Here is a 23634-nt window from a genome sequence, read left to right as displayed (position 1 = left end):
CCGCCCGCCGCGCTCTACTTCCGGGGCGGCGCCCTGGCAACCGGAGACGCGGCGCTGCCGGCGCCGCGACTGCTTCCGGGGTTAGACTGTCCCCAGTCTGCAGCTGCGCCTCCGACCTGCACAGCCCGGTACGCCCGGGGGCTGATGTGAAACTTAACATCTCAGAAAACTGAGATCATGGCATCCGGTCCCATCACTTCATGGCAAATAGATGGGGAAACATTGGAAACGGTGACAGACTTTATTTTGGGGGGGTTCCAAAATCACTGCAGATGGTGACTGCAGCCATGATTAAAAGATGCTTGCTTCTTGGAAGAAAAGCTATGACCAACCTAGACACCATATTAAAAAGCAGAGACATTACTTTGCCGACAAAAGTCCGTCTAGTCAAGGCTGTGGTTTTTCCAGTAATCATGTATGAATGTGAGAGTTGGACTGTAAAGAAAGAAGAGCGCCGAAGAATCGACACTTTTGAACTGTGTTGTTGGAGAAGACTCTTGAGAGTCCCTTGGACTGCAAGGAGATCAACCCAGTCAATCCTAAAGGAAATCAGTCCTAAATATACACTGGAAGGACTGATGCTGAAGCTGAAACTCCAGTACTTTGGTCGCCTAATGCGAAGAACTGACTCCTTAGAAAAGACCCTGATGCTGGGAAAGACTGAAGGAGGGAGGAGAAGGGGATGACAGAGGATGAGATGGTTGGATGACATCACCAACTCAATGGACATGAGTTTGAGTAAACTCTGGGAATTGGCTGTGGACAGGGAGGCCTGGCGTGCTTCAGTCCATGGGGTTGCAGAGAGTTGGACACGACTGAGTGACTGAACTGACTGACTGACTCACTGACTGACGTCCTGTGAGGAACCATCCAGGCCACCACCCCCAGGGGTCTCACAACCTTCCGGGGCCCAGAAATGAGATTGCCACCGATTGGGGCTCGGGATCAAGCCTGATAGCAGCAGGTAGAGCAGTATGATGCCTGGGGCCCTGGGCTCTAGTCCCTCTCTTCATCTCCTCTGTCGCTCAGCTTTAGTATCTGTAAAACTAGGACTGTTCATAGCACCAACTACATAGGGTTTGTCATAGGGATAACATACAAGTTGCACTCAACAAGTAGTAGTAAGTGGCCTACTCAAAGGTCACCTCATTTATGAAGTGTTCCCTGAGTGTGGGACAGATATAGTTCCTCAAACTAGATTTTTAAAACTCCTGTTCTGTTCAGTTCAGTTCAGTCACTCAGTCGTGTCCTACTCTTTGCGACCCCATGGACTGCAGCACGCCAGGCTTCCTTGACCATCACCAACTCCTGGAGCTTGCTCAAACTCATGTCCATTGAGTCAGTGATGCCATCCAACCATCTTATCCTCTGTCATCCCCTTCTCCTCCCACCTTCAGTCTTTCCCAGTGTCAGGGTCTTTTCCATTGAGTCAGTTCTTTGCATCAGGTGGCCAAAGGATTGGAGTTTCAGCTTCAGCTTCAGTCCTTCCAATGAATATTCAGGACTGAATATACTCAGTCCTTTAGGATTGACTGGGTTGATCTCCTTGCAGTCCAAGGGACTCTCAAGGGTCTTTTCCAACACCACAGTTCAAAGGTATCAATTCTTCAGCACTCAGCTTTCTTTATGGTCCAACTCTCACATCCATACATGATTACTGGAAAAACTGTAGTTTTGACTAGATGAACCTTTGTTGGCAAAGTAATGTCTCTGCTTTTTAATATGGTGTCTAGGTTGGTCATAGCTTTTCTTCCAAGAAGCAAGCATCTTTTAATTTCATGGCTGCAGTCACCATCTGCAGTGATTTTGGAGCCTAAAACAGTAAAGTCTGTCACTGTTTCCATTGTTTCCCCATCTATTTACCGTGAAGTGATGGGACCAGATGCCATGATCTTAGTTTTTTGAATGTTGAGTGTTAAGGCAGCTTTTTCACTTTCCTCTTTCACTCTCATCAAGAGGCTCTTTAGTTGTTCTTCGCTTTCTGCCATAGGGTGGTGTCATCTGCATACCTGAGGTTATTGATATTTCTCCCGGAAATCTTGATTCCAGCTTGTGCTTCATCCAGCCTGGCATTTTGCATGACGTATTCTGCATATAAGTTAAATAAGCAAGGGGACAGTATAAGCCTTGACATACTCCTTTCCCAATTTGGAAACAGTCTGTTGTTCCATGTCCAGTTCTAACTGTTGCTTCTTGACCTGCATACAGATTTTGCAGGAGGCAGGTAAGGTGGTCTGGTATTCCCATCTGTGGTATTCCCATTTTTGAAGAATTTTCCACAGTTTGTTGTGATCTACACAAAGGGTTTGGCATAGTCAATAAAGCAGAAGTAGATATTTTTCTGGAACTCTCTTGCTGTTTTGATGATTCAGTGGATATTGGCAATTTGATCTCTGGTTCCTCTGCCTTTGCCAAATCCAGCTTGAACATCTGGAAGTTCATGGTTCACATACTGTTGAAGCCTGGCTTGGAGAATTTTGAGCATTACTTTGCTAGCATGTGAAATGACTGCAATTATGCGATAGTTTGAACATTCTTTGGCATTGCCTCTCTTTGGCACTGGAATGAAAACTGACCTTTTCCAGTCCTGTGGCCACTGCTGAGTTTTCCAAATTTGCTGGCATATTGAGTGCAGCACTTTCACAGCATCATCTTTTAGGATTTGAAATAGTTCAACTGGAATTCCATCACCTCCACTAGCTTTGTTCGTAGTGCTGCTCCCTAAGGCCCACTTGACTTTGCATTCCAGAATGTCTGGCTCTAGGTGAATGATTACACCGTCATGGTTATCTGGGTCATGAAGATCTTTTTTGTATAGTTCTTCTGCGTATTATTACCACCTCTTCTTAATATTTTCTGCTTCTGTTAGGTCCATACCGTTTCTGTCCTTCATTGTGCCCAACTTTGCATGAAATGTTTTAAAACTCCATCTGTTAGGAAAAGGCAGCCTGGACAGTGAGAAATTTAAAACTGAAGCCAGGTCTAGATTGAATCCTTCCAGAATGCACTAGCTTTGTGGCTTATGGTAGGTCATGTCACTTGTCGGAGCCTCAGTTTCTTATTCATAAATGGAGACAATAGCACCTACATTGAAGGGTTGTTGGGAAGATTAGTTTTTAAAAAATTTAAAAAGGTGCTTCAGTATAGTGCACACTAGTTGCTCAAATATTTGTTGAATTAGTACACAATAAAACAGTATGTACTCCAGACATCTGTCAGCCGTGAAAGTGTATTGAAGGCAGCATGAAAAGAGGAGAAACAATTTACAGACCTGCTCTGTTACATCCTACGTGTCTGGGCACAGGACAGTCGCAGTCTGTCTCTCTCTCTTTTTTACCTTTCTTTTAGCATTTGTTCCAGAAAGGGTAATTCATTATTTATGACACACAAAATGCATCAGTGTTTGTCACTCTCCTGAATTTTTTAATCACCAACATCATGTGTTACAGGGCACAGATCTGCAACCGCCGTGTGCATCGTTCTGCAGTAGTTTACTGCTTATGACACTTGTTTATAATTGGTGCACATGTAAGTTTAGACATCAGAAAACAAACCTTTAGTTGGAAAAAACAAACAGTGCCAAGGAAACAGAGTCTAAGCTCATACTGCTTGTCACATGCCAGGCCAATAAAGCCCAACAAATAAGCCCAATAAATCGAGAGACAGGTTTTGGGAGCAAGGAATAATGACTTTATTGAAAATGCCGACTGAATAAGAAAGTGGTAGGCTCATGTCCTAAAGAACCATCTTGCCTGAGTTAGAATTCAGACTCCTTCTATACTAAAAGGGGAAGGGAGTAAAGTCAAACACTTCTTGGTTCCCATCAGCCTCCAGAGGGGATTTGTTCATTTCCTCCTGCCACCTTTCACAGGTGGACCTGGTCAGGAGGTTCCTATGAGCTAAACATAGATATTTTAGCTTAATGCTCTTTACCGGGAGAGCAGGATTCCCAGAGATGGGCCATTATGTATAACTTAAGTTTATAGGCAGCATCCCTTCAGTGATTAACTTGTAATAGAATACAGAAATATTCTTTCCTATTACATTAACACAGTTAATACACAAGATCAAGAGTCAGCAAACCATTGGTCAAATCCAGCCCACTACCTGCTTCAGAAAGCTAAGAATGTTGTTTCCTTGTGAACACTTGCAACTTATTTGATGATAGCGAACACACTAACTTTGTACCACAAATAAGTGAAATTATCTCCCCTCCCCTCCGCCCCCAAAGAAATCCATTCTTCTCATTTGTAGATCTCAATTGTTATTCTATTTTTAATCGATTAAAATTTGTGAATTTTTACAAAAGTGATGAAAAGCTAACAAGATTATAAAACTTACATTAAGCAAGGAAAATAAATTTAAAAAATTTAAGTTGTGAAAATGTGTGGAACTTTTAAGTGGCAGAGTCTGGATTTGAACCTAGGAAGCCTGATCGTTCACACTACTGCCCTCCTGAAAAGCAAAGAGCCGCCTTTCGGAGAGATGGTGCGCTTTCAAGGTGATGCTCTGAGCTTCGTTTGCAGGCTTCTCCAGACCTGCGCACCGCCTTGCCCAGGCTCCCAGAGCGCTTTGGGTCCATCACCATTTATGTTTGGCGCCATCTAGTGGAGCCAGAGCTACTATGCACCCGGCTGCCTAAGCCTGCCCCTCCTTGGTTCTGGCCTCAGCCCTTAACCCCAGAAAGTAAGGTTAAGGGTCACAGATGATGTGCTTAACTGCTGGCTCATAGTAGGTGTTCAGTAAACACTCTTTTCCAGATGAGATGTCTCTGCAGTGGCTGGTTTCTGAGGCTGGTTCCTCGGGGTCATATTCCACCAAGGGTGTCTTGAAATACCAACAAGTAGTGGGATCAGCTCCAATAGTTTGGCCAGCTGATGTGAAGAGCCAGCTCATTGGAAAAGACCCTGATTCTGGGAGAGATTGAGGGCAGGGGAGAAGGGGGAGACAGAGGATGAGCTGGTTAGATAGCTTCAGTGACTCAATGGACATGAATTTGAGCAAACTCCAGGAGACAGTTAAGGTCAGAGGAACCTGGCGTGCTGCAGTCCATAGAGTCACAAAGAGTCAGACACGACTTAGTGACTGGACAACATCATGGGGTCAAGACCCCATCGTGGGGTGATCCGGCCCAGCCCCTTCCTGGCCTCTGCTGTCTACGGCCCTCTGCTTCCTTGGCAGGTGGTCCCACTGCCCCACCCCCCAGGCAGGGGTGCTGTCTTCATGTGGCCCCCACAGCCTTCTCCACCCTGAACACGGCACATCCTTCACCCAGCTCATCCCAACAAGGTTGATGGCAAAGTCTGTCCCGGTGTCTTTTTTGCTAAGAACCACCAGCTTCACATTGACTGAGGGCCAGAACTCTCAGTTACATCATTTTGAGGTTTGATGCAAAATGAAAATGTGGCAACTCTTGTTCAAAAATTATTAGGAATTTCAAAACAACTACAGCAGCATTAACCACATGAGGGGCCAACCTGAGCATGGGGGCCCTGGGCGGCTGCCCAGGTGGCTGGCCCATGAAGCCCGCCCTCCTGGGTGCACGACAGCATCCTAAGATCTTAGCCAGAGCTCCCCTCATTAACACCCTCTCGCGGACCCTGCCTGATGAGTAGTTTTATCTCATACATTTTTTAATGTGATAAAATATTAATACATGCAACATGAAATTTACTATCAGTCATTCAGTTCAGTCACTTAGTCATGTTCCACTCTGTGCGACCCCATGGACTGCAGCACGCCAGGCTTACCTGTCCTTCCCTGTCCATCATCAACTCCTGGAGCTGTCCAAGTCCATGATGCCATCCAACCAGCCTCTGTCGTCCCCTTCTCCTGCCTTCAGTCTGGCCCAGCATCGCCGTCTTTTCCAATGAGTCAGTTCTTCACATTAGGTGGCCAAAGGACTGGAGCTTCAGCTTCAGCATCACTCCTTCCAACGAATAGTCAGGACTGATTTCCTATATTAACCTTTTAAAGTGTCCAGTTCAGTGTTGTGATACAGTATATCCACATTGTTGGGTAACCAATCTCTAGAATTTAGTTATCTTGCAAAACTGAAACTTTTCCCACTAAACACTAATTCCCATTCTCCTCCTCCCAGCCCTAATGACCACCGTTCTGCTTGCTGTCTCTACGAATCTTACTCCTCCAGGCGTTTCACCTAAGTGAAAACATTTAGAATCTGTCTTTTTGTGACTGGCTTATTTTATTTAGCATAACATCCTCAAGTTTCACCCCTATTGTAGCCTGTGTGAGAATGTTTATTTTTCTTTTTAAGGTTGAGTAATATTCCATTGTATGTATTTACCATATTGTTTATTCATTCATCAGTCAGTGGACATGGATTTGAGTTGTGAATAATCTTTTGACTATTGAGAATAACTGAATATGAGTGTTCAAATATCTGTTCAAGAGTCTGCTTTCAGTTTTTTTGGATATATTCTCAAATATGGGCTTGCTGGATCCTTTGACAATTCTGTGTCTCATTTTTTTTTGAGGGACTGCCATACTGTTTTCTACAGTGGCTACAACTTTTTTAAAGTTTTTAGGCACTTTATTATAAAAAGCTGGTGTGTGAGTGCGTGCGTAGTCATTCAGTCGTGTCTGACTCTTTGTGGCCCCCATGGACTGTAGCGCGCCAGGCTCCTCTGTCCATGGGGATTCTCCAGGCAAGGATACTGGAGTGGGTTGCCATGCCCTCCTCCAGGGGATCTTCCCAACCCAGGGATCGAACCCAGGTCTCCAGCATTGCAGGCAGATTCTTTACCATCTGAGCCACCAGGGAAGCCCAAAAAGCTGGTACATAAATGAATAAATATTTCAAATTCACCATCCAGGAACTCCCTGGCAGCCCAGTGGTAAGGACTCCACACTTTCACTGTGGAGGGCCTGGTTTCAATCTCTGATTGGGAACCAAGATACCACAAACTGTGCAGCTTGGCCAAAAAAAAAAAAAGGTAAAATTCATCATACATTTACTTCATGTTTTAACTTGACCGTCTAGTAAATCTTTAGCATCATTGATTTTAGACTGCTATATGAGGAGATTCTCCCTTGCATTTGTGATTTAAAAGCATAATTCATTGATAAACATTGCTCACTTTTCCTTGCTGGCAATAGGACTTACACTGTAGCGGTACTAGTGCCGCTTCCCTCGTCACTTTGGGTTCAGACCCACCTCTGTCGTAGCCACCACGGAGGGTACATTTTGATAGACTTTGAAACACTTGTTCTGCTTGAGGTTCCATACGCTTCCTGACCTGCGTGGAGGCATAAAACGGCCTGCAAGTCCTGCAGCAGGAGTGATCAGCCCAGCGGCTCCCACTCCACTGGCCGAGGGTCCCGCCCGGCTGCCCTGCCCGCCCCCGGGCCTGGCTCATCCCAGCCCAGAGGCCACAGCCGCCGATTCCACACCTTGACCACCCTGGCTACAGCATTTCTTTTTTCCTTAGTTGCAGCATGTGGGGTCTAGTTCTCTGACCAGGGCGCGATCCTGGACCCCCTGCATTGGGAACTCAGAATCTTAGTCGTTGGACCACCAAGGAAGTCCCATTTTACATTCCCTCCAACAAGGCACAAGGGTTCCAATCTCTCCACATCCTCACCAACACTTATTTCCTGTTGTTGGGTTTATTTATTTATTTATTTCAGTAGCAAGGATGATATGCTATGATATCCCTACTCTTTTAATATGATGTCTGGAAAAAAAAAAAAAAAGGAACCTGAAGCTTGGAGGCAGGAAATAGCTTGCCCAAGGCCATGAAGTCCATCCATGTCATCAACCCAGCTGCGACGGTCACTGATTGCCCTGACTGACTCACGTTGCTGCGGAGGAGGCCAGCCTGCCATTGTCAAGGTGCCAGCCAGGACCACTCGAGGGTTCTGACGGAGCCCCAGCCCAGCTCCCTGAGGCCACGACGAACCTCCGGGGTGCCCAGTTACCCGAGAGCCAGCACCAGCCGCCACCCTGCTTAGACTCAGGCCAGCCGGCACGCCCGGCCCTGCAGGCTCACGGCCCTCAGCCCCTCAGCCGCCACCAAGTGCCCCCCGCCAATGCTGTCCCGCCCCCCAAAGCCTCCTACAGCCTCAGTGCCACGCTCAGGTCCTGGTGTGGCCAGGTCCCCAGCACCCGCACCCTGAGCCCCTGCTGTGTGGAGGCCAGAAGGCCAGAACTAGGATCCAGCCCGAGCATCCTCTAAGACAGGGGTCTCCAACCTCCGGGATGTTATGCCTGATGATCTGAGATGACGGTGAGGTAATAATAATAAAAACGAAGTGCACAATGAATACAGTGCACTTGAATCATCCCGAAACGGCCCCCTACCCTGGTCCGTGGAAAAATTACCTTCCATAAAACTGGTCCCCGGTGCCCAAAAGGTTGGGGACCACTGCTCTAAGGACTGAGGAGGGGGCTCTGGTACTGGCCCTGGCTCTGTCTGACCCATTTTTGACCCACAGTGGGAGTTGGGGGAGAGAGCTGTCTGGTGTGGAGCCAAAGGAGCAGAGTTCCTGTGAGCTCAGACGTGACTGAGAAGGGACGTCCCCGGCGGTCCGGGGGTTAGGACTCTGCTCTCACTGCTAAGGGCCTGGGTTCAATCCCTGGTTGGGGGGCTAGGATCCCGTACACTGCACAGCACAGCCAGAAAAAGGAAGAAATGGGTAAGAACAGAAATGGGGAGGGAATCAAGATCTGGACCTCCTTGGGAAAAACCTCTCAGGAGTAGCTGCTTTCTTGACAGCGTGGTTGCCCAAGAGTGGGTTGTGAGCTCTGTTTAGAGGCAGGACCAGCATTAGAGAGCACACAATTCATTTGAAACATAAGTTACCGGGGCCTCACTCCATGAGTGGGCTTCCCAGGTGGCGCTAGTGGTAAAGAACCCACCTGCCAACGCAGGAGACACAAGAGATGTGGGTTCGATCCCTGGGTCGGGAAGATTCCCTGGAGCAGGGCATGGCAACCCACTCCAGTATTCTTGCCTGGAGAGTCCCCATGGACAGAGGAGCCTGGCGGGCTTCAGTCCATGGGGTCACAAAGAGTTGGACATGACTGAGCGACTAAGCAGCAGCTGATGAATTAAGCTCCCCAGGCCCAGTTCACACCACGGTCTCTGCATCACACCTCCGTGGCCACGAAGGCTGACACCAATTCCCTGTTCAGCACAGCTGGAAAGTGAGGCTCATGGGGGCAAGGAGGCTGGCCCAGGCCCCACAGTTCTTCTTTAAACAAAAAATCTTTAAAAAAAAAAAAAAGAATTTATTTATTAGATTGTGTCAGGTCTTAGTTGTGGCATGCGGGCTTAGTTATTCAGCAGCAGGTGGGATCTTAGTTGCCCGACCAGAGGTGGAACCTACAGCCCCTGCATTGCAAGGCAGATTCCTAACCACTGGACCACCAGGGAAGCCCCAGGCCCCGTGGTTCTTCCGGGGCCCCCGCAGGCCTGGCCCAGGCCCCGCAGAAGATTCGCAGGGGCAGATGTTTGGTCCTGACGGGGCTGCACAGGGCTTCGCCTCTTCCCTCAAAACCAACAGTCCCGCCTCACAGGCACCGAGTATCAGAGGACTCAGACCTCTACATGGTCAGCTGAATAGTTTTTCCCAAACCCAACCACCCCCCTAGACGCTGAGGCCCCCAAGGGCAGGGGCTTTGGACGCCCTGTGTTGTCTCCAGAGTAAGGCTGCTCAGGGGAGAAGCCAAGGGCAGGCTGGGATGAACAGGTGAGGGACCCTGAAGCTGGGAGTCAGTCCCACCTGAGTTCCAGTTGGGGCTTTGACCTGCCGGCTTCCTCGTCTGTGAGTTGGGCTCCGAAAACGTGCTTCCCTGGATTAGGGAGAAGAGAAAGCTGTGCTGCAAGGGCTTCTCGGGCTGTGGGCACCAGCCCAACGCAGGCGGCTACGCATCTGTTTCCAGACCCTAATGCTGGGCAAGATTGCGGGCAGGAGGAGAAGGGGGCAACAGAGGATGAGGTAGTTGGATGGCATCATGGACTCAATGGACTTGAGTTTGAGCAAACTCCGGGAGATGGTGAAGGACAGGAAAGCCTGGCGTGCTGCAGTCCATGGGGTCGCAGGGTCGGACACGACTGAGCCACTGAACACCACCACCACCAGGTTTAAGCCAGGGCCTCCTCTCCAGAATTCTCCTTCCTGGGAAGCACGGTCCACTCGGGGGGCTCAGCCCAGTCCCTGGGGGGGCGATTGTGTCCCTCTACCTGCTGGGTGAGCAGCTCCCTTCCTTCCGAGGCAAACGTCCACACTTGAGCTTCCAGCCCCCACACCTTTGCTCACACTACCCTCTGGCCCAGAATGTCCCCCCGTGAACGATCGGGGTCAGAGAACATGCGTTTGGCATGTTTTGAGACACCAAGCTGCCCTCCTGGGAGGCCGCATCCACATGTGTTCCCAGTACAGCTGCCCAAAAAGACAAGGCTTCTGCAGCTCTGCCCACGCAGGGTGTTATCAACGGCTCACATGCTGGGCGGTATCAGTATTGTTTTATGTGCGTTTCTTTCGTTATTCATGGGGATATGGGAGTACATACACTTCTTCAGAAAAAAGGACAGGACCGCAGAACTTTGTCTTTTTTTTTTTGCAGTTCCGTGAGGCTTCAGTTTAGTTCAATTCAGTCACTTAGTCATGCCTGACTCTTTGCGACCCCAGGGACTGCAGCACGCCAGGTCTCCCCGTCCATCACCATCTCCCGGAGTTTACTCAAACTCATGTCCATCTAGTCGGTGATGCCATCCAACCATCTCATCCTCTGTCGTCCCCTTCTCCTCCTGCCCTCAATCTTTCCCAGCATCAGGGTCTTTTCAAATGAGCTTGGGGGATCTTAGTTCCCAGACCAGGGCTTGAACCCACACCCTCAGCCATGAAACTGCCTACTCCTAACCACTGGACTGCCAAGGAATTTCCGCCTGCAGAACTTCAAATAAAACGAAATGATTTCCTGGGAGTTCCTCGGCAGTCTGGTGATTAGGACTCCTCACTCTCACTGCCAAGGGCCCAGGTTCGATCCCTAGTTGGGAGGCCACAAATAAATAAACAATTCCTATGAGAGAAAACAGCCCTGAACACTGTGGTCTCCCAGGCCCTCATCGTTCTTCCAGGCAGGGGAAGGGGAGTTGAGAAAGCCATGATCAGCAGTCGTGAGACGCGGAAACCCCAGGGCCTGGAATGAGAAACTGTGCACCTCATCACCTGCGGGGCCTCAGTTTCCTCCTCTGTAAAATGGGAGCTGCAGGTCTCATCCTATAGGGTTGTTGTTGATGATGAAATGGGATGGAAGGACTTCCTTGGTGGTCCAGTGGTTAAGAATTCTCCTCCCAGTGCAGGGGACGCAGGTTCAACCCTCAATCTGGGAAGTTTTCACATGCCCCAGGGCATGTGGACTAAGCCTGTGTGTCACAACTCCCGAACCCACACACTGTGCAGCCCGTGCTCCACAACGAGAGAAGCCACTGCAATGAGAAGCCCGCCCATGGCGAGGAAGAGCAGCCCCCCACTCGCCCCAACTAGGGAAAGCCCACGTGCAGTGACAAAGACCCAGAGCAGCCAGAAACAAACAGAGCAGTGTGCACATGTAAAAATAAACAAATAAATAAAATCAAAATGAGAACCAAGATGGCAAAGGGGAAATTCATTCATCTGTGAAACAGATGTCTACCGAGGGCTCGTCACGCGGGGTGCGGAGGAGTGAACGCATACACAGCCTCCCCTCTTGGGGTTTACAGACAGGGCCTTCCTGGAGCAGAGGCGTGGACAGCAGCGGCTGCCGACACCATGGCCAGTCATCCCTGCTGAGTGTGGGCCGAGGGAGCCGCTAGGACCTCTGTTATTGTTTTGAAAAAATCTGCTATCGTGCTGATAAACTCGGCTGTCAGGAGGGATGTTATTTCTGGGTGAAGGGAGGTTCTGCGGGACCGGGGCTCCTTCCTGCCGGCACCAACGTGGGTCTTGTCCCTCCCGCCAGACCCGACTTGAGCGATAACCTGAGGCCTTGAGCCTGCTCCTGGTAGGGGACATTGGTGGCCAGCGCGGCAGGATGTCCACAGTGGGCTGCCCAGGGCCTCCACAGTGTTTCAGGAGCAGATATCATCCACTCCCTGACCCCGGATTCCTGGAATTGTCTGACAGAGTGGAGGTCTGTTCTCCATCCCCCTGACAGGTTGCAGGAGATTAGGTTATTTTGGTCACACCAGCCATTTCGGTTTTTGGCTGGAGCTTGTGTCTATTAAATTGTCCTGGCTCTGAGCGGAGTGGCCTGACTGGTTAAGCCTCGTAATCTGCTCTGAAACGTGCTGGCTCTGTTTCCAACTGTGATGGTCCCCTTGTCATCAGCACCGCTGGCCTCTCCTCGGGTTCCACCATGGGCTCAGCTTGCCAAGTACTCCCTGGCAGCCAGGAATCTGGATCTTGAATAAATCCTCACTCTTGGCTGTCTCAGGTCTGATTCATTGTGCTTTGTTTTATTGCATTTTAATCTGTATCAAGCTTTACTTTACATACCCCAAAGTATGTAGGCATTCAGCTTACATACAAATCTGAAGCATTCAGCTCAGTGCAAGGAGACCCAGGTTCGATCCCTGGGTCTGGAAGATCCCCTGGAGGAGGGCCTGGCAACCCACTCCAGGATTCTTGCCTGGAGAATCCCATGGACAGAGGAGCCTGATGGGCTACAGTCTGTGGGGTCACAAAGAGTCGGACACAATTGGAGTGACTGAGCACGCAGGCACCCCTCTGACCACCATGCGCGTCACCCCAGAAAACTCCCTCCTGCCCCTTTCCAGCCAACACCCTCCCACCTCGAGAGGTGGCTGTTAGCCCCTCCATCACACAGATGCGCTTCGCCTGCTCTCCGCCTTCACACAAACAGAATCGGGCAGTGTGTTCTCTCTTGTGTCTCTGCTTCGACCTTCTTTCACTCACAATACTGTCTATTGAAAAGTTACTGTTGAGGGCGCTTCCTTGGTGGGTCAGTGGTGAAGAATCAGCCTGCCAATGCAGGAGACACAGGTTCGATCCCTAATCTGGAAGGTCCCACACGCCGTAGAGGAACTAAGCCCAGAGCGCCACAACTACTGAGCCCTCGCTCTGGAGCTTGAAAATGCTGCAGCCCGTGCAACGCGACAAGAGAAGCCACCGCAATGAAAGCCTGCTCGTCGCACCTAGAGAAAAACCCACACACCAACAAAGACCCAGTGCAGCCAAAAATAAAATGAATAAATACACGTATTTTTTTTTAAAAATTGGTGTTTGGGGAATTCAGTATGATGTAGGTGATGGAGAAACCCAGATGCTGTTACTGAAGAGAGGGTTTAAGAACTGAAGATGCCAAAAGCTGCAAGATACAGTCAAAAATTTTTATTTTAAAAAGTTACTGTTTCATGACTAGAAACATACTACACATGTATAGCAAAAGTTACAAATATTGTACAAGAGAAAGAAAAGACCACTCAGTGATCCCCACACCTGTTACCCGATCTTGACCTTCTGGTGTGTTCCTTACACAACTTTCAGCGAAAGTGAAAGTCACTCAGTCATGTCCAACTCTTTGTGATTCCATGGATATAGTCCATGGGATTCTCCAGGCCAGAATACTGGCCTTTCCCTTCTCCAGGGGATCTTCCCAACCCAGGGATCGAACTCAGGTCTCCCACATTGCAGGCAGATTCTTTACCAACTGAGACACACAACTTTCAAGGCAAATCAAAAAAAGTCTTCTATGTGAATCAACTCACATTGTATTAAGACTTATCCTGCAGCCCTTGAATCTCAGTTGAGACAGTGCAGGTACAGACGTCTTCCCGAGTTAGTGCGTGTGGGTTGACCTCAGACTTTCACATTATATTCCTTAGAAGCCGGTCCCCAGATCTGGGAAAGGTGGAACACGGGAGACATAGGAGCTGAAAACAATTCCCAAGTCTTTGCCCGGAGTGCCTGGAAGGCCAGAGCGGCTGGCAGCTGAGATGGGAAGGCTGGGCGAGATGTCAGCTGGTGGGGTGCCGGTTTCTTCTGGCTGCGCGGGGCTAAAGCGCCCCCAGATCGGCGGGGAAATGGAGGAGCTTCTTTGCCGTCCAGTGGTCACCCGCTTATGCTCTCCACTCCATTTCCTGGGGGGCGGTCTTAGCCCTCTGTTTTCAGACCCCGGTGTCCCCGCTCCCTGTGGCACTCTGGCCCTAGGCAAGCCAGCGCCGTGGCCTCCCTCCAAGGCCAGAGTCTCTCTTGCATCAGGGGCCCCCCGTGCCTCCCACGCCAGCTCCTCACGCTTAGAGGCCCTGGTTGAGCAGAGCGGGCTGAGACCGCAAGGGGCCCAGGAGTTCAGCTCTGGGGCATCTGGGCCTGACCGGCTCATTTCCAGGGGTTCACAACACGTGGGAGATTCTAGGGGGCCACGGAGGGCAGAAATCCATCTGCATGTGTCTTCGGGGCTGTGAGGAGGATCCTGCCAAAGCTCTGGGGAGAGTTGAGGGAAATGGCGTCTGGGGTCACTCCCTCCTCTGGGTTTCCCAGATGTCATTCAGGCTGCCAAGGACCAGCCTTGACCTTCAAAAATAAGCTCACTGCCGCTGACTCTTGTCCCCAGAGGCCTCTCGCCAGGACCTGGAGAAGTATCTGGTTCCAGGCGAGCACCCAGGGCTCCCCACCCACCTCCAACTTCCTCTCCATCTCCACTGGCTCCTGGCCGGAGACCCACCACACAGTGGGGCCCCAGCCCTGGGTCTTGATCTCAGTCAGCCCCGCAGTCCCTGGGAGTTCTCAGAGTGCCCTCAGCTGTCACACAGCCTGGACCCCAGACGCCAGAGCTTGGGGTCCTCCTGCTACACAGGTCACGCAGCCTGGTCCTTGCAGACTCAGCCTACACCCGCCTGGCAGCAAGTCCAGGTGGGGCTGGCCTGAGCCCAGACTCTGACCCCAAGGCCCAGGGGGAACCGCCCATGCACAAGTTCAACTCTCCCATCTTGGACCACCATCACCAGACTCAAGAGAGACCAGTCCCCATGGGTTCCTCACGAACACTCCCGCCTTCCCCCACAGCTCCAGGGATGACCATATAAGTGCACACCCACCCCTCACCTGGGGTCTTAGTGCAGGACTGTATTTCCTTCCAGAATATTCTGTACAGATTTTCTTTAAATGTTGGTCTATACTGGACACACTGATTTGTAAAGTGTGTTTCATTAAATAGATGATGTATCTCCAAGATAACAGTTTCTTTGTGAACATGTCAAACTCTTCATCAGTTTTTTTTTTTTTTTTTAATTTGGCCACACCATGCAGCTTGTGGGATCCTTGTTCCTGACCAGGGATTGAACCCACGCCCTCGGCAGTGAAAGCATGGAGTCCTAACCATCAGACCACCAGGGATTCTCTCAAACTCTTCAGCAGTTCTTAAACCCTGTCTTCAATAACATCCGCTGGGTTTATCCATCACCTACTATGTATCGGGCATCACGCTGAGAGCTTCCTGTGCGTTCACCCTCACAGCAGCTCTGGGAGGTGGGAACTTCACAGAGGATGGGCTCAGAAAGGCCCATTGCTGCCTGAGGCTACACAAGTTATAGTCGGCGGAGTCAGGATTCTAACTCACGGCTGTGTGACCAGGAATCCCAGCCCTCACCGACCAGGCCACAGGCTCCTGACTCAGAAAATGCCTTTACCCTGATTTCCATTTTGTTTCACTTTGAGGGACTCATTGGAAGGGACCCTGATGCTGGGAAAGATTGAGGACAGGAAGAGAAGGGTATGACAGAGGATGAGATGGTTGGATGGCATCACTGACTCAATGGACATGAGTCTGAGCAAATTCTGGGAGATGGTGAAGGACAGGGAAGCCTGGGTGATGCAGTCCATGGGATCACAAAGAGTCAGACATGACTGAGCGACTGAATACAGACTCAGCAACAAACTCAACAACAACAGACTTCCCAAAGCTCAGCTACAGGCCCCCAGGTCAGACGCATCAGAGAGACCTGGGTTCAAGCCCCAGCCCTCCAGTCTCTTGGCTGTGTGGCCGTGGACCCCTCAGGACCCCTCTTTGAGGCTCAGTTTCTCCATCTGTGCAATGGGGCGATCCACACTGCAGGGGTCATCCAGGTAAGATACCCAGCCCACCGGGCTCTCAATGGCCTCTTGTCCTGGGAAGCTGCCCCCACAAAGCATCTACCAGGTGGGCGCGAGTGGAACAACACTGTGAGGAGCTGTTCGCGCTAGCTCCTGGCAAGGAGCTCAGGCCCAGCTCAGGCAAGAATCTTGAAACCTTTTGACAGGTCTCTCCTGGTACTACAGAGCCCCTGTCAAAGCTGGAGGATTTTCCCGACAAGGTTCCCAGTCAGTTCAGTTCAGTCACTCAGCTGTGTCCAACTCTTTGCGACCCCACGGACTGCAGCACGCCAGGCTTCCCTGTCCATCACCAACTCCGGGAGCTTGCTCAAACTCATGTCCATCGAGTCGGTGATGCCATCCAACCAACTCATCCTCTGTCGTGCCCTTCTCCTCCTGCCCTCAATCTTTCCCAGCATCAGGGTCTTTTCAGATAAGTCAGTTCTTCGCATCAGGTGGCCAAAGTATTGGAGTTTCAGCATCAGCATCAGTCTTTCCAATGGATATTCAGAGTTGATTTCCTTTAGGATTGACTGGTTTGATCTCCTTGCAGTCCAAGGGACTCTCAAGAGGTTCCCAAGGCTGGGACAAAAGTCTGGGATGGCACATGGAGAGACAGCCATTTACAACTTGCTTTGGGGACATCTCCAACAGTCCAATGGTTAAGACTCTAGGCTTCCGATGCAGAAGGTATGGGTTTGATCCCTGATGGGGGAATTAAGATCCCACATGTCTCGTGGCAGGGCATAAAAGAAAAGTAAAGAAAAGTAAAATTAAATAAAACCTGCTCTGACCCCTGGGTCCCCTGGGTGGGCCCTGGATGCAGAGGCCAGCGCTTGGCAAACTTGCTTGGCCAACCTTCTCCCTGGGGTTCCCAGCTGCCCTCTCCTCCTGTCTCAGGCCTTGGACATGGGAATGTCCTCCCATCTTTCAAGTCTTTTCAGGAAGACTGCATCCTCACTGAGGCTTCCCTTGACATCGTGGCTAAAGGACCCACCTCTCCCCCACTCTCCTTGCACTCCCTGGCTTTTCTCTTCTGACTTGCGTGCTTGCTGTGTGCCCAGCTGCCCAGAGCTCTATTTTCTCGTCAGCTGGTTTCTCCTCCACTGTGTCCTGCACTTGGCAGTGAGCCCTGTATCACTGCCGTGAACGAGTCATCTCTAGATCTCCATTACCCACACCCCAGCCAGGCATACGGTAGGTGTCAACCAATATTTCCTAAATGAATGATCAAAGCAAATCACAGTAAGAACAAAACTCAACCCTAGCTTGGCACAGAGGGTCTGCTGGCCCATGGACCCCTCAACTGCAGAGAGATGTGGTCATGGCCCCAGCAGGAGGGGCTTACCTGGGGCTGGGGCATCCAGAGACTCTTTGGGAGTGAGGCTCCCAGGCGAGGAAGGGACTCCCTGGGGGTTAGGTTGCTCTCCGATAGCAGGATCCACAGTCCACTGGCCCTGGGACAGGCCAGCAAATCTCAATGAGGAAAGGGAAGCTGAGGCCCGGGAGGTGTGAGGCCAGCTATGGTGGGTGGAAGGGACACTGCAGCAGGAGTAGGGAGACCCAGGCTTGAATCCACCTCTGTTGTTCATGGGCTGGTTGGTCTCTGATAAGTGGCTAGCTTTCTTTTGCAGAGCCTCAGTTTCCTGATCTGTAAGATGGGGCCACAACGTTCCTCTTGCCTGTACTGATACACAGACTGTTCATGTGCACTGGTGTCTATAACATGGGACAGTGGTAAGGATTGCAGGCAATAATAGAAAATGCTAAGCACTAGGATTGAGGGATCTGAATGGATCACGGCAGCTACTATTGTTACTGTTAATGCTATTATCATGAGCTATGCTTTTTTGGACTGACAGGAAGCCAAGGCTTTCTACAGGCCCAATTCCTATTCAAACAGCTTTTGCTTCCTCCTGTCCATTTAATCTGCATATTACTTGGGAACCTCGCAAGGCAAATATTTTCACCCACCTCTTCCTTGGGCACTTCTATCCCCTATCTGTCCCCAAACTGTCCTTTTTCCTCCATCTGTTCTGCTAACGTTTGTTGTTGTTCAGTCGCTAAGTTGTGTCTGACACTTTGTGACCCCATGGACTGTAACACATCAGGCTCCTCTGTTCTCCCCTATCTCCCAGAATTTGCTCAAACTCATGTCGATGATGCCATCCAACCATCTCATCCTCTGTTATCCCCTTCTCTTCCTGCTTTCAATCTTTCCCAGCATCAGGGACTTCTCCAATGAGTCATTCTTTCCATCAGGTGGCCAAAGTATTGGAGCTTCAGCTTCAGCATCAGTCCTTCCAATGAATATTCAGGGTTGATTTCCTTTAGGATGGACTGGTTTGATCTCCTTGCAGTCCAAGGGACTCAAGAGTATTCTCCAGTGCCATAACACAAAAGCATCAGTTTTTTAGCCCTCAGCCTTCTTTATGGTCCAACTCTCACATCTGTACATGACCACTGGAAAAACCATAGCTTTGACTAGGCTGACCTTTGTCAGCAAAGTGATGTCTCTGCTTTTTAATACGCTGTCTAAATTTGTCACAGCTTTCCTTCCAAGGAGCAAGCAAAGCATCTTTAATTTCAAGCCACTACCCCCAGTGATTTTTGCAGCCCAAGAAAAGAAAATCTGTCACTGCTTCCACTTTTTCCCCTTCTATTTGGTATTAAGTGATGGAACCAAATGCCATAATCTTAATTTTCTTAATGTTGAGTTTCAAGCCAGGTTTTTCCACTCTCCTCTTTTACCTTCATCAAAAGGCTCTTTAGTTCCTCTTCACTCTCTGCCATTAAAGTGGTGGTGATGGTGGTTTGGTCACTAAGTTGTGTCCGACCCTTGCGACCCAGGCTTGCGACCCTTGTAGCCCGCCAGGCTCCTCTGTCCATGGGATTCTCCAGGCCAGAAGGCTGGAGTGGGTTGCCTTTTACTTCTCCAGCCATTTATCTAAGGTTGTTGATATTTCTCCTGGCAATCTTGATTCCAGCTTGTGATTCATCCAGCCTAGCATTTCATATGATGTACTCTGCATATAAGTTAAACAAGCAGGATGACAATATACAAACTTTTCATACCCCTTTCCCAATTTGGAACCAGTCTGTTGTTCCATATCCAGTTCCAACTGTTGCTTCTTGACTCACATACAGGTTTCTCAAGAAATAGGTAAGGTGGTCTGGTAATCCCCTCTCTTTAAGAATTTTCCAGTTTGTTGTGATCCACACAGTCAAAGGCTTTAGTGTAGTCAATGAAGCAGAAGAAGATGTTTTTCTGGAATTCCCTTGCTTTCTCCAAGATCCAATGACTATTAGCAATTTGATCTCTGGTTCCTCTGCCTTTTAAACCCAGCTTGTACATATGGAAGTTCTCAGTTCACATATTGCTAAAGCCTAACTTGAAGGATTTTGAGCATAACATTGCTAATATGTGAAATATGTGCAGTTGTATGGCAGTTTGAACATTCTTTGGCATTGCCCTTCTTTAGGACTGAAACGAAAACTGACCTTTTCCAGTCCTGTGGCCACTGCTGAGTTTTCCAAATTTGCGGACATACTGAGTGCAGCACACCTACTGTGTGCCTGACACCATGTCTTCAGCTTTGAGACCCCTCTGGAAACATTCTTACACACATCAATGAGATCATGCCTCTGCTTTGCCCCCTCCCTTTTTAAAAAATATTTACTTTTATTTGGCTGCGCCAGGTCTTAGTTGCAACAAGTGGGATCTAGTTTCTTGACCAGAGACAAAACCCAGGCCCCCAGCACTGGGAGCGTGGATTCTTAGCCACTGGACCACCAGGGAAGTCTTTGCTTCCTCTCTCTGAGTCTGTTTTCTCATCTGCAGAGTGCGTTTAGAGAGAAGCCCCTATTTTGGAAAGCTCCTCCTTCCGTCTGTAAAGCTGCTGCTGCCACTGCTGCTAAGTCGCTTCAGTCATGTCCAACTCTGTGCGACCCCATAGATGGCAGCCCACCAGGCTCCCCTGTCCCTGGGATTCTCCAGGCAAGAACGCTGGAGTGGGTTGCCATTTCCTGTAAAGCAGCCCAGGGCAATGCAGGCTTTGCAGGGTTTGGAGTTTACCTGATTTGAGAGACCCTAACAGAAAGGATTACAAAATCAGAAGAGGCCAGGAGAGAGGGAAGGAGGGGTCTCAAAGCCGAAACTCTGCTGGGAGTTCACTAAACCTTTGGTGATTATCTCCTCTGACCCTCCCTCTAACCCTATACGGTGGAGGTGGGAGGGGGCGTGCTGTCATCCCATGTTACAGATGAGAACAATGAAGGAAAAAAATATTCATGACATCACTCCAGAGGTAGTAAGGAGGGGTGGGGGGACTCCCAGTAGGTAGCAAATAGCAGAACTCAGGGGAGAGGAGCTCCCGAGCACCTGCTCTTTTGCTCTCCGAAGAGGCAGCAGGATGGAGGCACACAAGCCTGTTGTGTTCCTGGGACAACAGCTACTTTGTAATCCCAGTGGTCTGCCCTGCCCTCCTCCACCTCCACACACCCCAGCTTAATATCCGGCGGGGAACTCAAGACCCTACTGCTCCCTAACCCACCCCAGGGCTGGGGACCATCCCTCCTGGAATTTTTCTGGTGTCTCCTCTCACCCAGGAGGTTTCCAGGGCCCTTCTCTGCCACCCATTTCCCCACAGACCCAGGAACCCAGAGCAGCAGGGACTGTCCTCACCATGGCAATAGGAACACAGGTGAGGTGGATGGTACAGCTGGAAGGATAGGGGGTGGGAGGAAGGGGGGCAGGAAGACCCCTGGCTTTGGTAGGATGCTGCTGAGGCTGTTTCTACAAAGCTGGAGTCTGACTTTTCACATCTGTGAAAAAGACTTAAAAATGCCTAAAGCCTGGACTTCCCTGGTGGTCCAGTGGTTAAGAATCTGCCTGCTGGGACTTCCCTAATGGTCCAATGGCTAAGACTCTGAGATCCCAGCACATGGAGCCTGGGGTTTGATCCCTGGTCAGGGAACTAAGATCCTACATGCTGCAACTCCGGGAGTTGGTGATGGACAGGAAGGCCTGGCGTGCTGCAGTCCATGGGGTTGCAAAGAGTCGGACAAAACTGAGTGACTAAACTGAACTAATGCCGCAACTAAGACTCGGCATAGCAAAAGAAAGAAAGAAAGAGAGAGAGAGAGAGAAAGAAAGAAAGGAGGGGACACAAGTTCAATCCCTGGTCTGAGAAGATTCCACATGCCTCAGAGGAACTAAGCCCCTGGAGCACAATTGCTGAGCCCACTTTCCTAGAGCCCTTGCTCCACAAGAGAAGCCACTGCAGTGAGAAGCGCAGACAACTAGAAAAAGTCTGCAGGGAGTAACACGAAGGCGCAGTGCGGCCATAAATAAATAAATTGTAAAAAAAAAACAAAAAACAAAAAAAAGGTTGCAGGGCCTGGGGGAGGGAGGAGGAGTTATTGTTTAGCAGGTGTGCGGCCTGTTTTCAAACATGGGACGTTATGGAGATGGATGGTAGTGATGGTTGTCCAGCACTATGGATGGGTTTTGCCTTTTCATACTGCTCAGGGGGTTCTCAAAGCAAGGATACTAAAGCGGTTTGCCATTCCCTTCTCCAGCGGACCGCGTTTTGTCAGAACTCTTCACCAGGACCCCTGAAGAGCTGACTCATTGGAAAAGACTCTGATGCTGGAAAAGATTGAGAGCAGGAGGCGAAGGGGCAACAGAGGATGAGATGGTTGGACGGTATCACCAACTCAGTGAACAGGAGTCTGAGCAAACTCCAAGTGGAGGACACGGAAGCCTGGAGGGCTGTAGTCCATGGGGTTGCAAAGAGTTGGACACGACTTTAGGGACTGAACAACAACATGGATACCACTACACAGTACACTTCCAAATGGTAAAGATGGTACATTCTGTTATGTGTGTTTTCACGTAATTTAAAAAAAAAAAAAATTGAAGAAAAAAACAAACCCAAACAAAACTTAACTCCTGAAGCTGCCAGCACAGAGAGCTGGGATATTTGAGCACTGAAGTCACGCTGTCATTTAGCAGGTCATTAAGTTCTCTTTCATGCATGTACATGGGGGAAAAAAAAGCATCAAGAAGCCCTAAGGACTTTTTGGGGCAATCCATGTCAAGACCCTGGATCACCCACCCAAATGTAGTCAGGGGGACTCATCCGGACAGTTCTGCCGAGCGAACCACAAACTTGCAAAGCGCAGGAGGCAGAGAGATAGTAAAGAGTAAACAGATCACCCCCTAGCCGCTCTGTTGCCTTTTGGACCCCGCTAGGTCCTGGAGTCGGGCGGGGAGGCGGCCCTGGGGGCGGGCCGGGGCGGGGCCGGCGGTTGACACCCTGGCGCACGCGGGCCCCTCGCCGCAGACAATACGCCTCCCGGCTCGAGCGCTGCGGACGCCGCCGCCGTCACCACCCGCCGCCACTGCCACCGCCGGACGCGAGGTGAGCCCTCCCGCCCCTGCTGTGACCCTCGCAACGCTGCCGGCCGCCCCTCCGCCCAGCCCGAGCCTGGCAGGTGAGCGCCCCGGGGCTGCCCTGGGCGCCCGCTGGAAGGTAGAGAGGCCAGTGGCCCCAGGTTTTCCTGTCCCGGCTGGATTACTTACTTGCGGGCGACGTCTGGGGACCCCGGCTCCGAAACACTCCCCTCGCTAGCCGGGGTGGGGGGGCTCCAGTTCCCCGGTGGGCGATCTTGGCACCCGCGGCCCCTGGGGGCCTCAGTCTCCGCATCTGTGCAATGGGGCGGCCCGTCTGCGCCGCGCGGGGGACCCGGCGCCCCATCGCCCTTCTCCTCCCTCCGAGGCCGGACTCCCAGGTCCTCTGGGCATCGGACCCGAGCGCAGGGCTGCCAGCCCAGGGCCGCGACGGCGCGGCCACCAAAAAAAGAAAAAGGATGGGGGTTGGGTGGGGGAAGATGGCGTCGGGCACCGGTCCCCGCCGGCCCCGGGGTGGCGGGCGCCGCGCACCGGCCAGGGGGCCCGAGCCCGGCCGGACGCGGGACGCGGGGAAGTCCGGAACAGGAACTGCGCGCCGGGCGGGCGCGGCGCCCTCTGCCTGCCCACGCCCGGGGCAGGTGCGCCCCGCGGGGAAGGCGCCCGGGCCGCTGGTGCAAAGCAGGGACCGCCGGGCGCGCCCCATCCGGGGACCGCGAGGCGTCCCGCCGCCAGCCCCGCGCGGCCAGAACCAGCCCTGAGGGGCTCCGGGCTCCCCGCTTCCTGGGTGTGAGTCGTTTTGTAAACCGTTAATTGTTCCTATAGTTTTCGCCAGGACGTTGTTGTTCTTGCCGCTGCTGCTATTGTAGCATTTTCCGAGCACCTAGGCGGCTTGGTTTCCTTCCTAAGCTGCGCTGCAGCTCCCCGGGAAGGGAGGGTTATGGCTTTATCCTTACCACGTTAGGGAGGGCTCTGTGCTGGCCGGCCTCCAAGGATGGGAGGTCTTCTTGTACGGATGGAGAAACTGATCCTGAGTTCAGGAGGCGTTATAAATGCGGTCTAGCTACAAAGCCCAGAGCTGTTTCCTAGAAGCCAAGCCAAGCTCTCCACTCAGCCACTTTCTG

General features: G+C 50.9%; 1 protein-coding gene and 1 pseudogene across 1 annotated transcript in view; one reads left to right on the top strand and one right to left on the bottom strand.

Annotated features, from left to right (window-relative positions):
* Nucleotides 1–6979: 6979 nt before the first annotated feature.
* On the bottom strand, nucleotides 6980–7379 carry LOC133043029 (mitochondrial import inner membrane translocase subunit TIM14-like; annotated as a pseudogene).
* An 864-nt stretch (nucleotides 7380–8243) lies between these two features.
* The window catches only part of BIK (BCL2 interacting killer), a 33111-nt gene continuing 17720 nt past the window's right edge, over nucleotides 8244–23634 (top strand). Inside the window, exons 1-5 of the mRNA XM_061123922.1 lie at nucleotides 8244–8249; nucleotides 8458–8510; nucleotides 17225–17295; nucleotides 20748–20801; nucleotides 22446–22596. Coding sequence (XP_060979905.1) covers nucleotides 8244–8249; nucleotides 8458–8510; nucleotides 17225–17295; nucleotides 20748–20801; nucleotides 22446–22596 — 335 coding nt within the window. The remainder of the gene's footprint in view (nucleotides 8250–8457; nucleotides 8511–17224; nucleotides 17296–20747; nucleotides 20802–22445; nucleotides 22597–23634) is intronic.

Source organism: Dama dama, chromosome 22 (genome assembly GCF_033118175.1).
Source record: "Dama dama isolate Ldn47 chromosome 22, ASM3311817v1, whole genome shotgun sequence".
Lineage (NCBI taxonomy): Eukaryota > Metazoa > Chordata > Mammalia > Artiodactyla > Cervidae > Dama > Dama dama.
The sequence above is the reverse complement of the archived record's forward strand: the minus strand, read 5'-3'. Positions and strand labels throughout refer to the sequence as shown.